This window comes from Vitis riparia, unplaced genomic scaffold (genome assembly GCF_004353265.1).
Source record: "Vitis riparia cultivar Riparia Gloire de Montpellier isolate 1030 unplaced genomic scaffold, EGFV_Vit.rip_1.0 scaffold690_pilon_pilon, whole genome shotgun sequence".
In the NCBI taxonomy this organism is placed as follows: domain Eukaryota; kingdom Viridiplantae; phylum Streptophyta; class Magnoliopsida; order Vitales; family Vitaceae; genus Vitis; species Vitis riparia.
In genome coordinates this window covers 113,284-129,618 of record NW_023269736.1, presented here as the reverse complement: position 1 = coordinate 129,618, position 16,335 = coordinate 113,284, and the positions used below count along the sequence as shown (strand labels likewise).

Sequence of the window (16,335 nt, the reverse complement as noted above, 5' to 3'; positions counted from 1 at the left end):
CATTCTCCCTTAAATGTTTCTAAAACACCAAACATGGCGTAAAGCAACTTCAAGGAAACATGGGAAACATCTTTAATAATCCCAAATGAAAAACGAAATCAACTCTCAACAAATTGGATAGTCAATTGGGCAAAAAGTCAAACCCAGAAAACGGTGGATTCCGCGGACGATGTGAGGACTTCGAAGGAACTCGTCAATAGTCTATGGTCAACTTTTTTCCTTTAGTAATTTGGAACCAATTAAGGCTTATCATATGGAACAAAGAAAACATAGACTTTTTAATTAGGGTAACCCCATGTTCCTCTCATTTTTTTTAAAGCATTCAATGTTTTTCCTTTTGGTAAATAAAGCATTCAATGTTGATAACCTACACCCTTTGATTTTTGAGGCATTGAATGTGGAGGGCACCCCCCACTTTCTATCTTTTAATTATCATCATTACTATTATATTCTTTAAATATGTTCATAAATAATACAAGAAATAAATGTAATAAAAATTATTATTGTCTCCAATTTAATTAATACTAGTTGTTAGGGTTAAATAATTTGATACTATTAAGTATTGACCCATTACAACTTAATGATTCAAGTTTTTTAGGTTAGCCATGCTTAATTCAACTAATTGAAAGTTTATACATCTCGAATCTTAAATTGGTAAAAGAGAACCCACGTAATTTTAAGGAATTAAGAGAAAATTCATTCTATTTTGTGGCATGTTAAAAATAATAACATATTTTGAAAATTTTAAAATAATGACATAATTTAAAATAATGAATTATTTTAATTATTATTAGTTGATATAATGACATATTTGATTATCAAAATTTTAAATAAAGAGATTTTATATATTATAGTAATTTAATTTATTTGGTTCAATATTAAAAATTTTATATAAATTTACATTGAATAGTTGCTTGAGCTATATTTGATTCTTGTGAAATACTATATTTGATTAAAAAAATTATAAAAATATAATGTGGACCAATTGTTATCTATAATTTTTTTATATTAATTCAATCACTATTTGAGTTTTAACTTATTTTAAAAAATTATTAGATTCATTAATAAATTCAACACATTAGCTCTTGTTTAATTTAAATTTTATTTATCTGGTAAAAAATATCCGAAAAACATGTTTTTATGTATAAGAAAAACAATAGAGTTATTCTAAACCAATTTTTATTCATAAATTTCTAATCTTTAATTGGATCACTATTTCAGTTTTAAAAATTGTTAAAACCATTAATGAATTTAATATATTAAGTTTTACTTGATTTGAAGTTTATTTACTTAGTGAAATTTTTTTTCAAGAACATGATCATATATGTAAAGGAGAAATTAGACATGACATTCAAATTGAATTTTGGTCCATGACTTTATAATATTATTGAATCTCATGATTTTATAGTACTAATTAAATCGGTCTTCGAGTTTTAAATTATTTTTAAAAATTAATACATCTTATGTATAAAGTATAGATTGGTTTAGAATTGACTTGATTAATGAATTTTTTTAATTAAGTTAAAAGGATATTTATAAAACATGTCTCATATTTAAAGATTTTTTATATTGATATTGGATCATGGAGAAAGAAAAAAAATGATATCATATTTAATTTAATTTTTTATTTTTCTATATTTTTCTTTGGTTTTTAAAAACTTATGAAAACAACTCCTTATTCTTTAAAAACTGTTGTCTGTTTCAGTTTGTTTTTAAAAACCGAAAGAGAACACCGACGAATCAGTCTTAAGAATTTTTTAAAGCATTTTTCTATTTAATTTTTTTTAATACTAGGACCAAATATGTTCTAAATTATTGTTATGACCTTTCATGCATGATGCACCCATTTGTTGGTCACTCCTCAAAGCTGGTTAAACATCAGCTGTCAACCCTCAACCTATAAACTCCTCTTTTAACCAACCGACTCTCTTAATTCCTAGGCAAAAGGTTCCCCCCTAAGCGTCTCCATCAACTCTTAACCATCACTCTATCTCTACCCAAAATATTTGATGCCTTGAAATAACTACCCATCAATTTCAACATTCATTTTCCCACCCGGTTTTTCTCAACTTGCGTTGCTTTTTCTAGACTGATTACAATGACCACTATAACGACATTTGCAACATGGAGACAACAAGTTTATGTAAATCCTGAAACATTCATTCTATTAGATAAAACATTGAACATAGAGAGGTATTTTTTTCTATAGATATCAAAAAGACACTATCGATAAAATAAATATCACGTATATATTTTTGAATATTATGTTTTATATTTTAATCCCATTTGTTTGTAACATTATATCTTGATCCTGTTTATTTGTACCATGATTCAATAACATAAATTTCACTATGCATATTCAATAGTTCAGATTCAAATTTCGGTAGATACCGTTATGGTATCTTAACATTTTCCTAATACATTGTATGAACAGAAAATATAAATGAGTGCTTTATTTTATTTTATTTTTCATTACAAAAGATTGTTTAGAGGCCCACAGGTTGTTCAACAACTTATACTACATGATACTAGGATTGATCTACATATTATGCCTGATGACTTGCAATTTGGGGACCTGTCCACACCACCATAAGCATAATTTGGACAGAGCTCTATGGTTTTTTTCTTATCTGATCAGGCAACTTATTAGTCTTGGCTTGCAGGCACACCAGTTGGCAGAGTTGGGGATGAACTTTAATGGGACTGTTGATTCCTGCGTCTTGGACGTGGGCTTTTCCTGCGGAGCCCCTGTTTAGGGACATCGCGGAAATCCATGAAGCGCATTGTCCTCGGCTTTTTAGCTGTTTGGAAGGAAGATGTTAGAGTTATTTGTGAGATCAAAATGGCAATTTGAGGTTGGGGAAAATCGAGGACAAAAAGGGTAAAAGGTTTAGAAGTTCAAGGTGGAAATATACGCACCATTTTCAGCTTGTTGATGGTCTTCCTCCAGCTCTGGCTCCATGGCTTCGGGTTTCCCTAGGACTGCGGCTTCATTTGAACCATTCAGTATCTGGTAGAACAAGTAACACGAGTTAGATGGCTAAGGACTTTTTGAGTTGAAACGTCAAGGCGTTCATACTAGTGATACATACCTCATATTGACTTGTTCCCTGTCGCTTTGTTATTGCAAACTTGTCAGACTTCTGCTGAGACTCGGTTTCATTATTGAGCTTTGTCTCTAAACTTGGTTTTAGACGTCTGCCTGGCCCCAGGTTGGTAGTTGAGAGATTAATATTGGGGACCTCCACTGGCTTCACAGCAGGCTCTTGCTCCATCCTTTCTCCTTCGTCATCCTCAGTGCTTATGGGATCTACAATGCACCTCAAGCAAAATCATTATGTGAAATTGGATAAAATCCAGGGAAAAACACACACAAGTGGAAAAGATCTCGTATTTGACTCACTTCCATCCTCATCAAGGCCATCAAAGAACTTTGCATAGGGCCATTTATAGATAGAAAAAAGACAAATTCCAATTAGTAAAACCAATGTTCGATATAAAATTGAAATAAATACCCACCTCATAAAATAAGGAAAAACTATAAATGTATACACGCACACACACCATTTTTTAGTGAATGGAAAGTTTTATTAAGGAGGAAGAAACTACATACTGTTTCTAGACAGTCTTCTGAAGCAGTTTGAGTAGGGAAGATATCTTCTTCACGCATGGGGACAAAAAGGAGCTCATTTTCATTCCATGGGAGCGAAGGGAACTCTTGATCATTCAATGGGAGTGAAGGGAGCTCTTTTTCATCTACTGCACAAGGGTTGGAGTCGGCAGCTGAACCTACATCAATCACAACTTCATTAATAAAAATGATTGAATCCAATTCAGGTCCAAAATAAAAGGGAGGTAAAATGTATGGAAAAAACACACTGCAACCTACCCCCCCCCATGTACTTGCATTACCTGAAACATCTTCTACAGCAGAGACAGCCTCCATAGCAGAGACCCATTGGTCTACCACAAGTTGCCATCCTCTGCAACAAATGAGAACATTTTATTGTAAGAAATTTGTACCATTACCTAAACAACGCTCAGTAGCAGTAATCTTGAGACAAGGCATTCCATTTAGGCTTAATATAAGCAATGAACATCTCTCAAAATGGAGATATTAAGTCCTAAATAATCATTGAGATGATCATTTCTTGGTACAGATTCTGTAGATTTGATGTGAGCCTTCAAGCTAAACCTTTTAATTTCTCATGCTAGAACTTTATTACATTTTCTTTTATAGTGAAGCTTCGGATACCACTATGGATTTCTTGTAGATTACAAATATAATAGTTTACTTACATGGAAATCATATTCTTGCACTGTGTTGGCATACTTTTTAGTCAGTTCTTAAATCTCAAAGTATGGCTATTAGATTTATGTAACCTGATCTTAGGAACAAGGGCACAGTTGAGGTGCTGCAGTTATTGGTTTCTTCAAGGGGAAAAATGTGCATCTATGTCACATGGCATGTATGAGATGGAAAGTTCACTATCCATGTGCGATAAAAATACCTACAAAGATTAACTTTTAAAATCTAGCGAACTAAGAATGTGTTCTTCTTTTGTCGGATACGAAAAGTAATTTGGTACATGATTAACAACTGGCTTTGACACATCTCAAACACGCCATTTCATGTGCAACAAAACTACTTCATACATTTCAAGTAACGCAATATTTTTGCGTAATGATTGCGTTAGACTACAGTGAAAGAAAAGTTAAAGAGTGGATTATTGAAAAAAATGTCGCGTTGTGTGCCTATTAACTCGAACAAATGCATTAACGACAGAAGTACGACAAAAAAGGGAAGATCTTGTTTCTTATTAGAATGATGAACTTAGCTTCTTTGTCGGTTAGTCGATTTTAGTCCAAAAGCTGGAGTCTTGTTCAGTGATTGCTCCTTTGTTTTCCTATCCTTCACTCATTTAACTAAAGATCATGATTAAGTAAAACTAGAAGCAGTGTTATAACTTTGAAAAAGAAAAAGAAAAAAAAAAAACTTGAATCAATTTTCATTGTAGCCAGAGCCTTGGTATGCTTCTAAAAATGTAGCACAATTCAAGTATTAGGACTATAGATTTCCAGGAAGGCGACTAACAGGCTGTGCCAATCTCAATCAAAGATCAAAATGGCGATGCATCACTCAGAATGAAAAAGCACACCAAGGAAGTCAGCCTCCATTATTGATGGAATGGAAATTACCGAAGAGAAGAAAGTGCAGATATTCACAGCTGAAAGTAATTTATGGGGATGGAAATGCATGAGGAAAACTGAACTGGCTTACAGAGTCTTAATTGATCAACCAAAAGAAATTAATAAATAAATAAATTAAGCCATGAACCCCCCCAAAAAAAAGAAGGAAAAATGCAGTAAGACACAAACTGAGAAATTTCAATAGAAGCATAGCAGAGGCCATAACAGCATGCCATCATGGATTCCAACAATGTCATCAAAGATAATGAAATAATGTAGACAGTAGTGAATGGATGGAAACACAAATTTCTTACTCAATGAGTGTTTTAGCCAGCTGACTTGTTTGTTTGGAACTGCGCTTCCTCAGATCATTGACTGCCTTACCTACCATTGTTACCTGAGGAAAAAAACAACTGGGTGAGAATCTACATCTAACATATTTATAATTAATTAAGGCACTGGTATTGAAATCAAACCATTTCCACATGAGACAGGAACCATCACTGATGGATCATTTCGTCAATTTTTTAAAACAGGCATGTATGTTGACAAATTTATTCAATTTGGCCTAACAATCATATACAGTATCGATTAACTTGGTCCCACAAATACAGACAATTTTTGGGATGAACAAATGCATCATTAGACATGCAAGTGGTTTCTACAACAAATTCAAACAAAATTAGTGACAACAGGTCTGGTCAAGATTGAGGCTCCTCTATACACAGACGGAAATCAACATAAAAAACCTGACAGTAGATTCATTTCCAACCTGCAGGATCTTGACAGAAATAGGCATCAATTGAAGTCTCTTTAAAGCATCGAATAACACTCTTTCAGACTGTACCAAAATTAAACAATCAAAAACCAAGAAACCCACAAACAAAGCATCTCAGATGTGGTAATTTAGCTACATGGTCTCATAGATGGAAGAAAACCCTATAATGGAATTAGAAAGCATGACTTAAGAGCAAAAATTGAGCTGTGCAAACCTCATTTGGACTGCTGGTAATAAGCTCTTTGATTCTCAGAACCTCCCCAAGTATTTCATTCTCTTCATCAACCTCATGATCCTCATCCTCCATTGCCTTCCCTTTGGGGTCATTTCGATTTCTCATTTGGATCACTGCATGCTCAGGTACATTGCCGTCATCCTTAGTCTTCTGTCCACAATCAGCCTTGGGAACATCACCATTGCCACCCACCTCTCTCTCGTCGCCTCCACCTTCCCTTTTCTCAACATTGAGGTCCTCATTCTTCATTGAAACCTCCACACAATCGCACCCAGAATTGCCTGCAAATTGGCAAGAGTAAAGCTTCTCCGCAATCTTACCTCGCTTGAGCCTGAACTCCTCTGGACAATCCTTAGCCGCCACCATGATTCCATGCTCGATCACCTCAAAAATGCTCGAGCTCGCACTCTTAAAGTAGCTTCTCCAGTGATCCAGACCCTCGCTCTCCATACTCATTATCATGAAAACGGGGTTGGGTAGCAGGTTCTGAAGGAAAAAACTCAAGTGATTCTCACCAAAAAGGTGAGAACTTGGATCAAGAAACGTTAATGGGTGTTTGAGATTTTTCGAAGTAGCTCATCTAGATGACCTGATACTAGTTTCCAAGTCTCTATGCTTTTACGTTCGTCTAGTTGGAAGCTTTGAGACGTGGCTTAACCCTCTCACTCGAAGACACCAACCGTCATGCCCACACCTTCCAAGAGACTGAGGCGGCGTGCCACCAAAAATATTTCAAAATTTTCTTTTCCTATTGTTAAATTATATGTATTTATTGTTCATTGAGTTCTTAATATTATGGAGATGAACTAGGAAAATCTCTCATAAAGTATCATATTATCACCGGTAATTGAGTATTCACCTTCGATTACTCTTTAATTGTTGTCTGGCATGCATTTAGCATTCTTATTTGGAGTCTGAATGTCTAAAGTCTTAATATGAATGAATACAAAAATGCAATGCAAAGTTGAAAACTTCATTCAGATGGAAAATTTAATTGAAAAGACGAAAGGTGCACAAACAGCTACAATCTATTAATAAAGGAGGCCTTACTTTTGTTTCTTATTTTTAAAAGCAAAAAATGAAACATGTTTAACAATAACAAATCTTTTTGGGTGATTTCGAAATTGTCAGACACATAGTGGGCTAAAATGCTTGTCAAACGGCACAAACCAAATGCATCTCTACAAAGATGAGAGGCTGTGACATTCAATGGTGAGTCTAAACCTATAAAGGTGACATGCTTGAGGTGTAGGCTATTGAGCAAGGGAGAGGTGGCCCTAGCGAAAGCAAGAAATGCCACTACCATGGCTAGTGGTATGAGTAGAGAAGTAAATAACGTGCTTGTTGGACAGGTGGCAATGGTTGAATCGCTACTTAGATGTGAGTAGGATTAATAGATTGGCTCTTAAGGCGTGGGTAGCATTTGGTATTTATACACAATGTGTCTTGTCAAGCCTTCTTTGTAAAAACTCACCAAGGCAAGTTGTTATCACTTAGAAGTTAATATAAGGTAGAGGATTTTTCTTCCGGTTTTTCTGAAAAATGATTGACAAGCCAGCCATAAACTTCATAGGTTGCAAGTGATATTAGTCTTGCCCACACGTTCGACATGATTATTGATTACTTTAAGAGGCCGAGGCCCCCACTATAGATATAAATCCTCAAGATTCAAATCTTTGTCACTTGGCGCTCTCATGGGATATCGTGTCTATCTTCCTGATGAGATCTCCCCTTTCATCTTCAATCTAGGGCTAGGGTTTTTCGTTCTTCTTTATTCATATTAGTTTTCATTTCTATTCTTGAGGCTCTTCAGGATCCGCAAAATATTCTCTCTCCTGGGCAATGGTGGAACAATTGCTTTATTGGACTATCGATTGTGTCTTTTCTCATATATGTCTTTTATTCTTTCTAGAATGATGAGTCCTGTTTGGGTGCCGAGAAAATTCTGGTGATCATTTTCGTTTTTTCAAAACCTCAAATTTTCTGATATCGATTGAATTTTTGGGAGGAGAAATGCTGTTCGGTCTTCTCTTGAAACCGCATGCAGCGGCTGTGAAATGCAGACACATGGCTCGTCATTTTCATGTGATAAAACCATGGTCACGAACCATGGAAAATGCTATACCTGTGACTTCACCGTCGTCGGAGTGATTAGGGTTCCCTTCTCCCTCTCCAATGCAGGCAGTACGCATAAATTTAGTTTTTGAAACGTTTTCATTTCCAGCAAGATAATAATTGTTTAGTTGGTAGGTTTGTGAGAACGTTTTCTGAAATTCCAAGAATATGGAGTACAATAAGTGGTCTATTTTGATCTGTTCGGTTGCCGAGAAGGTGTTTGAACTGTAAAAAATTCTTGATTTTTTAAAACAGAAGTTGTTGCACAAACTTTCAATTTCTTTCTTTTTTCTCTGTTCTTCCAGGAATCTAAGATGGTAAAATGATATATATATATATTGCTCGGTCTCTAATTTGTTTGTTTGTTTCTTTTTTTTTTATTTTTCTTTTGTGTGTGTTTAAATTGGTTGATAGTGGGAATTCTTTGAAGCCTAAGAGAACAATGGAGCAAGCAGTGACTCTGATCTTCATCATGACAGGATCAATAGCACTGGTTATTATAGCATGATGATTTTCAATTCTCAAAATTGGAAATTTCCTTGTTTTTATATCTCTGAAATTGTTTGTGCTTCAATTTTATAAATTCATATGCTTTTACCCTATTTGATAGGCCGTGCTATGATCATTTTGATCTTGTTGAATTGTTCTTATGCATATGACTTTGAATTTGAAATCTTTCTTTGTTACTCTTGTAGATAGTGAATTAATTAGTGTTTTTAATACTTATATGTGAGATTTTATTTATTTGAGTGCCACTCTTTTAGAATTGTGTGTATTTGTTGAGGAGATGTGGAAATGTAATAAAAGCAAAGAAAATGAAAACAGAATGTTATTTTTGAAAGTAATTTTCATTTTCATATCATCCTAGAGGGCTATCGGCCTATTGAGTGCTTTGTGGGCATCTTAGTGGTTTGAGGGGCTATAAGACTAGTCAGGTGCTTCATGGGCATCATCTTATAGGCTTGAAGGGTTATCAACTTGGCCAGGTACTTTATGGGCACCCTATCGACATGGTCAGTGCTTCAGGGCATCTTATCAAGCTAAATGACTATTGGCTTGGTCGGTTGCTTTGTGGTCATGCCTTGGGCTGATTGGATTATTGGCTTGGTCAAGTGCTTTAGGGGCATCTTATTGGCCTGAAGAGTTATCAACCTAGTTAGGTGCTTTGCAGACATCCTAGTGGCCTTAAGGGCTATTAGTTTGGCCGAGTGATTTGGATACATCCTATCAGCCCCAAAGGCTGGGTGCTCATAAGAATCCTAGTGGTTGGCTATTAGCTTGGTTGGGTACTTTGAGAACACGCTTTAGGCCAATTGGGCTATGGGCCTGACTGAGTGCTTTGAAGGCATCTTAGTGACTTGGAAGATTATTAACCTGGTTGGATGCTTAGAGGCATCCTATTGGCCTGAAGGCTATCAGCTTGGTTGGGTGCTTCATGGGCACGCCTTAGGCTAATTGGGCTATGGGCTTGGCTAGTGCTTTGAGAGCATCCTATTGACTTGAAAGGTTATTGGCTTGGCTGGATGCTTTTAGGCATGCCTCAGGCTGATTGGGCTATGGGCCAAGCTAGGTGCTTTGAGAGCATCCTATTGACTTGAAAGGTTATGGCTTGGCTAGATGCTTCTGGGCATGCCTTAAGTTGATGGTCTGTTAGCTTGGTCGGGTGCTTTAGAGGCATCCTCTAGGTTGGGAGGGCTATTAGTTTGGCTAGGTGCTTTGTGGGCACGCCTTAGGTCGATTGGGCTATGAGCTTGGTTAGGTGCTTCAGAGGCATTGACCAAGTTGTTTGTGAAATTATTAATACAACTCTATGCAACAACACTAAGTTACCTTTGTGAAAATGTGTCCTTCTCCTATTGCTCTAGTCGTTCCATGAAGTTCAACATCTCCTTGATGATTCTTGTTGCTTGGCTCAACTTGTATGCCTCCTATAATGGTTTAGCAAAATTTTTAACTTCTTGTGGCCAAGCGAGGTTGTTGTTGGTTTAGTCATGTTGTGTGCTTGCTAGCTTCCAAGCATGGTGTGATAAGTTCCATTCTGCGCCTTATTGCGCCTAGTCCACCCAGTTTGGTTAGGGGTCCAACTATAGCTAGTGTGTCTACATGACTATGCTAAATGTGCCCAATGCTCGTTCTCTAGGGCCTCCATTGTTTCTTGCATTGCAGCAACCTATCTTTGAATGTTAGGATTGGGATTTGTGTTTCATTTATGTTGTTGGCTGCACGAGTGGTTGCCATGGGGCTTTTGGCTTTTTGTCCATTCCCATAGATGTCACCTATTGTTGGTGCTCAAACTCCAAAGTTAGGTCCTTGGATGATCTCATACAACAATTCTTTTCCTCGAAACGGTGATTGACCCATTTGTTTGCTTCAACTACCTAGCACCTATACCAATTTTTAGTTGGGGTGAACCCGTCTATGCCTCTCTGACGGTTAAGTTAGAACTTGATTGAACGGAGGTTGGTAAGAATGGGATTGGCCTAGGTTTAACATGAGGGATGAAGGAGAGCTGAAAACTAATATTAGTTAGTGCATGTGGGATCAGACCTCTTGTTCTTAGAGTCATAGGTTTGCTTAAATAGTCTTCGTTTATTATGCTATGATTGGTTATTGAAATGGTAAACTCTTTCCTTGTGAAGGAGCAAATAAGTAGTCATGCCTGAGTTGTTGTGTAGAGTTTGTTATTGGCTCTCTGCATATGTTAAGAGTCCCCTAATAGGTTGTTAGGGATGACTCTTATTGATGGGACTTGTCATTGACCAAGCTTTGACATCGCTGTACCAAGTCACAGGTGACTTTTATGGTTCTAGAGTCCTTAGCTTTGTTGGCGAGAGAGAGAGAGAGAGAGAGAGACATCGACACCATGTTCTTGGAAGTGGAACATGTAATAGGTTTTCAATGGTTTTTGTAGCTGAGGAGACTTGGTGGTCAATTATGTTAGGTGGTCAATTGTGTTGAATTGTTGTGACTGAACTCAAATGCTTTGGTTGCTAGGCTTGGCCATTAGTTAGATTGGTGTGCCTTGATGCTTTAGTCGTCAATTGGGAAACTTTCTTCTTGGACAGTGGTTGGGTGCTTGTGATTAGAAAGGAATGTTGTTGATTCAGGCCATAGGTCATTTGGTGCTTCTCAGTATCTCCAGTGTTCTTGCCTCGGTGTTCGTCTGGAAGCCTTGAGATGGTAAGTGTACCTTGTTGGACGATCTACTGTCTCAGGGTGATTAAACCTTGGGCACATGGTTCAAGCACTTTTACCCAGGGTTGTGTTCAACATATGACTTGTTGGATCAATTCGACCTCCCGGTGTCTATTGGCTCTCAAGACCTAAACCATCTGGTACCTCTAATAAGTATGTTGCTTCTCTAGTTTAAAGTCTTAGTTGTATTTTTGGTTTGACTTAAATGGTGGTTTGGAAGCTCTTAGCTATGAAAAATTACAGGGGTATTGTGATGTAGGAGGATTTAAAAATATGGTAAGGTAGGCCACTTTGGTGCATTAAATATATGATTGTTCTAGTGTTAAGAATTCACTTGCATTAGGTTTTCATGTGTCTAGGTTATTAATTCTAATTAGGTTTTGATTATATTCATTTTCTATTTTATCTAGACTTCTATTTAATATTTTTCTTTTAGGAATAATTCAATTATGATTAGGGTTGTTTTTCCATTATATTTAGGATTAGGATTAAGGTGACGTTTTTTTTTATTTTATTTGAAGCCTTAGCATGCCTTAATTTGTCTGAAATTTAATTAGAAATCAACATAAGAATGTCATTCATACTTCAAATTTGATATAAAATTTATAGTTTTGAACTTTTTGTATCAAACCAAATGTCTACAAATAAGATTTAACTTAAAAATCACATGGTACTAAAAATATGCACTATTAAGGCTTCAAATGAAAAAACAAACGGTGCTAACTTAACACATGGGAACACATGAAAGCAAAGATGCAGAAGTCATTCTTATTATTAGATTATGCTATGGAGTTGTATAAGAAGTTCCACCATTAAAACCAAGAGGTATGCCAGTTGTAGAATACACCTCTGAGTTTGATAATCTCTTTATTTGAGTAGATTTTAATAAGAGTAATGAACAAATGATGTCCAGTTACCTTGTGAACTTGAATTCATCAATTAGAATGAGATGAAGTGGTTTTTTTAAAGGTATTAGCTACTTCTTCCTCAAGAGGATTCAATACTACCTTCTTTCCATCTATTTGGAATGCATGTGTTCAATTAGCATAGTGGTCAGTGTTTTTGTCATACAACCATGGTCTTTCCAATAGAATAAAAAATTTGTAGACACAACATTACATCAAACCTCATCATTAATAGTGTCCCCTATAGTGAACCTTGAACAGTAAGAAATAACTTGCACCTTGTTCCCTTTTCAAAACCGTGCAATATTGTAAGGAAGTGGATGCCTTTCAATAGTCAATTTCAACGTTACTTCAGCCTTTTGTGAAACAATATCATCTTTACTATCACCATCAAGAATAACATTGCATACCTTACCGCCGCCAAAGGTGCACTTGTTAGAAAAATATCATATCATTCTTTTTCTTCTTCAAATTTTGGTGTTGTCATACTTGGCGCACCACCAAGGATCCTCCTTGCATCGAGAAAATATCATTGTGGTCTAAGTGTGTCGTTTTTCTACACAAGTGAAACAACGAATTTGTGATGTATTGTGTTATCTTGAATAGTTTGTAGTAGGGTTGTTTTGCATTTTGAACTTATGTATTTTTTCCCTTTTCCACCCTTATCAATAAGGACAACCAGTCTAATTAGTGATGGTACTCCCCTGCTGATTCATTTTAACTTTCTGATCACTTTGACCACCGTGCATAGCAACTATATTTCTCTATGATTAACCATTAAGGTGCTTGGATAAAGTTTTTCTTGCACCATAACCCCATGCCTTATTTTTGACTGTAAGGCTTATAGTTGAGCTTCTTCCAGGTTGAACAAAAGAACCATTCCCATCTTATCTCTAATTGATGAATTCAATATGTAATGAGACATCATTTGTTCATCACCCTCAAATTGAGAAATTATCAACCTCAAAGGTGTATTATGCAACTGAGATGCCCTTTTGCTTAACGAGTACAACTATACAATTGCATAGCATAATCCAATGGTAAGAATTGCTTCTACATCTTTGCTCTCATGTGTTCCCATGTGTTAATTCCATTTTACCTTGTCGACCATGTTACTCTTCAACTCTCTTCTACCAATGAAATAGTGAAACACTAATATGATGTTATTCGAAATTTTCTTAAGAAAAGTAGAACTGTTTTCTGAAAAGTTAGAAACAAATAAGGGTATAAAATCATACAAAAGACCTTGTGAGATCCACAATTTAACTGAACAAGAGGAATTTGAGATTCCCTCCTAAGTTCCTATTTAACTTCCAACTTCTAAGAACCAAATGAAGTGTAAATGTGGGTGGCTTTAATTTCTGGATCTTAAAGAACCTGAATTATCTATCTTCATTTTATGATGTGCCTTCTATTTTCAAAGTCATGAACCATGGAAGTACAATTGAATTCAAGTAAGAATTCAACTCAAAATTAGTAGTTTGGCCAGTGTCTGGATTGTGTTAGGAACACATAGGGTGATAAAGGACAGAAATTGCAATGGTTTATGATGAACTTAAAACAAGTTCAACTGGCAGGGGACATGAAATCCAAACTGAGACTGAAATGTGTATTTTTATCAGTCTTCAACATGGAAAAAAAAGGGAGTATGAGTTAGATGTTCTCTTGTTACATATCATGCCAGGTCCTCTTGAAAAATTTGTTTGCAACTATTTGTATTGAACATCCTGCTTTTTTTTTTCCTTGTTGGGAATAGAACCTAGAACCTTCTGCATCCCAACCCCATTCCTGCCACTTGCCAGTTGAGCCAGGCAGGGGCACTCATATCCCCTCATTTTGTGAAGGACAACTCTTCTTGTGTTAAAACTAAGACCAGATATATAGTGAACATTAGAAGTACCGTATGATCATGGTCATACCACCTTGAAATACAGAACTCCCTATTGGATCTCACACTGCATTTTCAAAAGTTTTAGAAGTGTGCCTATGACATGTGGATATGGACAGAAATATTTTCATGGCGTATCAGACTTGATAATCCAGAGAGCTTATATGCAAAAAGAGTCAAGTTCTATATTTAAGCTGGAGTTATTTTAAAGAACCTTGTTTATTCTTCACTATCTTTTCTTAGTCGATGATTATGTCCATGGAGTCAAAGCACAGTGAACTTGATTTTAGAGAATCTTAATTTTATTAAAGCATTTATGACAAATTAAAAATTTCTTGTTGCACAATAATGGGAAATAGTTGGTCTTCTTTTCTTGATTAAATATTGATTGACATGGCTGGTTTGATATGCATGTTACAGAATTGGTTCATTCTTGTGGGCTGTTAAAGGCAGGATTAGGTTTGTCACAACAGGTGCACATTATACTGTTTATCTTGGAACAGGATATACTCATTCTTTCTAATTATCTGTCAATGTGATACAAATTTCTTGTTTGAGTTTTTTGCCCTTTGATTTGGATATTGTTTTTCTCCTTTTGAGCAAGGGATTTTGGATTTATTGAAAATGTTCTGGTCATTGAAGTCAGGTTGAAGCAATGAATGAGGCTTGATGATTCTAAAACATCCCTTTTGACAAAATTCTGAAGGTTGGATTTGTTGGAGGAACCAGTCTGCTTTGAACAAGGAGGCTGAAATTCACTGTTTCATGCAAATAAACATGCCATAAGGTAACATAGCTTTTAATAATTGCTCATTGCTATTGACTTGAAGCTTTTGGACTTTGAGCTTGTTGGTATAGCTTCTTATTTTGGCTTCGCTGGAAGCTGGAAGTTGGAAGTTAAGCCCTTTTACACGAAGTAACATTTTCCTGATTTAGCTCTTTTCAAGGTTATAAGTTCTCTAAACAAGGATAAAAGCTTTTATTGAGGTTAAAATAGTGCTTTTGGATTCTTGAAAATCAATTCAAATGGGGTGTTTGTATCCTTGATCTAGGAGAAACGACAAAAGATCTAGGCTATATTTACTAAGGGGAAAAATATTAAAAAAATGATTCTTATTTTACATTTACTTTATGGTAGAAAATTGAAATAAAAATCAAATATAATTAAAATTAATTAAAAATATATGTAATTTAAATTATTTAATCTTTATAATAAAAAAAAAAAAAGTGAAATAACTTTGTTGAAACATATAAAACTTATTTATTAATTGTAATTTTATATTTTATTTTTCTTTCTAATTTTTTTTCAATATTTTTATGATACTGTCCTTAAAATTTTTCAACCAAACATATGGACGGTAGAGAAGCATTTCCCAGTTGCTGGAAAGGCTTAGAGAAGCACATTTTTTTTTTTTTTTTTTTTTTGGTTTGGAGAATCAATGTATCACCTCAAAAAATTTATATTTTTGAGAAGTTTGATTTTTTTACTTTCAAAATACATTTGATGAAAATAATCCTAAAAAAAAATGCATTCTATCATTGAAAATCATCAAAAATTTAAAATTACTCACTAACCCTCATCTCGTGCTAACTTTCATAATTTTTTTCTTCTTACTTTGACATGACCAGTCAAAGAACTCATCATCATGGTTTTTTATTTATTTATTTTTTACTTTTATTTTTTTAATTAATTAATTAATTATTTATTTATTTTTTAACACCTCCACGGAGTATTCTATAAAACAAAAAAAAAAGGTTTTTGAAAACCCAAATTTAGAAATTTGGACCTCCATCCTTTTTTCGGTCACATTTGGAGAATAGTACTTTATTATTTTCTTGTTAAAACAACCACTATTTTTAAAATCTTCATATAATTTTTTGAAATTGATTAAGGGTATTTATATAAAAAATGAGTTATTTCTAAAAAAAAAAAAAAGATGAGAAGGGTTAGATTCATAATTTGGGGATTATTTTATCCCTTTTAACCAAATATTTTTTTTTCTTTAATGTGTTGACTTCATCAAATTTT

General features: G+C 34.9%; 1 protein-coding gene across 1 annotated transcript; it reads right to left on the bottom strand.

Annotated features, from left to right (window-relative positions):
- Positions 1–3,032: 3,032 nt before the first annotated feature.
- Positions 3,033–6,653, bottom strand: LOC117910279 (probable mediator of RNA polymerase II transcription subunit 26b). The gene is made up of 6 exons (XM_034824363.1): positions 6,183–6,653; positions 5,963–6,031; positions 5,505–5,587; positions 3,913–3,983; positions 3,610–3,789; positions 3,033–3,310 (listed from the first exon to the last, which is right to left on the bottom strand). Exons 1-6 carry the CDS (start codon positions 6,651–6,653, stop codon positions 3,033–3,035), a joined length of 1,152 nt encoding a protein of 383 aa, XP_034680254.1.
- Between the last annotated feature and the right edge of the window lie 9,682 nt (positions 6,654–16,335).

What these genes read in the sequence shown, in the direction of transcription:
- LOC117910279 (XM_034824363.1), bottom strand. Translation starts at nt 6,653, where the DNA reads ATGGAGAGCGAGGGTCTGGATCACTGGAGAAGCTACTTTAAGAGTGCG. An exon ending in TTACCAGCAGTCCAAATGAG is followed by an intron (nt 6,032 to 6,182) that starts GTTTGCACAGCT and finishes ATTTTGGTACAG; the next exon opens with TCTGAAAGAGTGTTATTCGA. An exon ending in TTTCTGTCAAGATCCTGCAG is followed by an intron (nt 5,588 to 5,962) that starts GTTGGAAATGAA and finishes TTTTTTCCTCAG; the next exon opens with GTAACAATGGTAGGTAAGGC.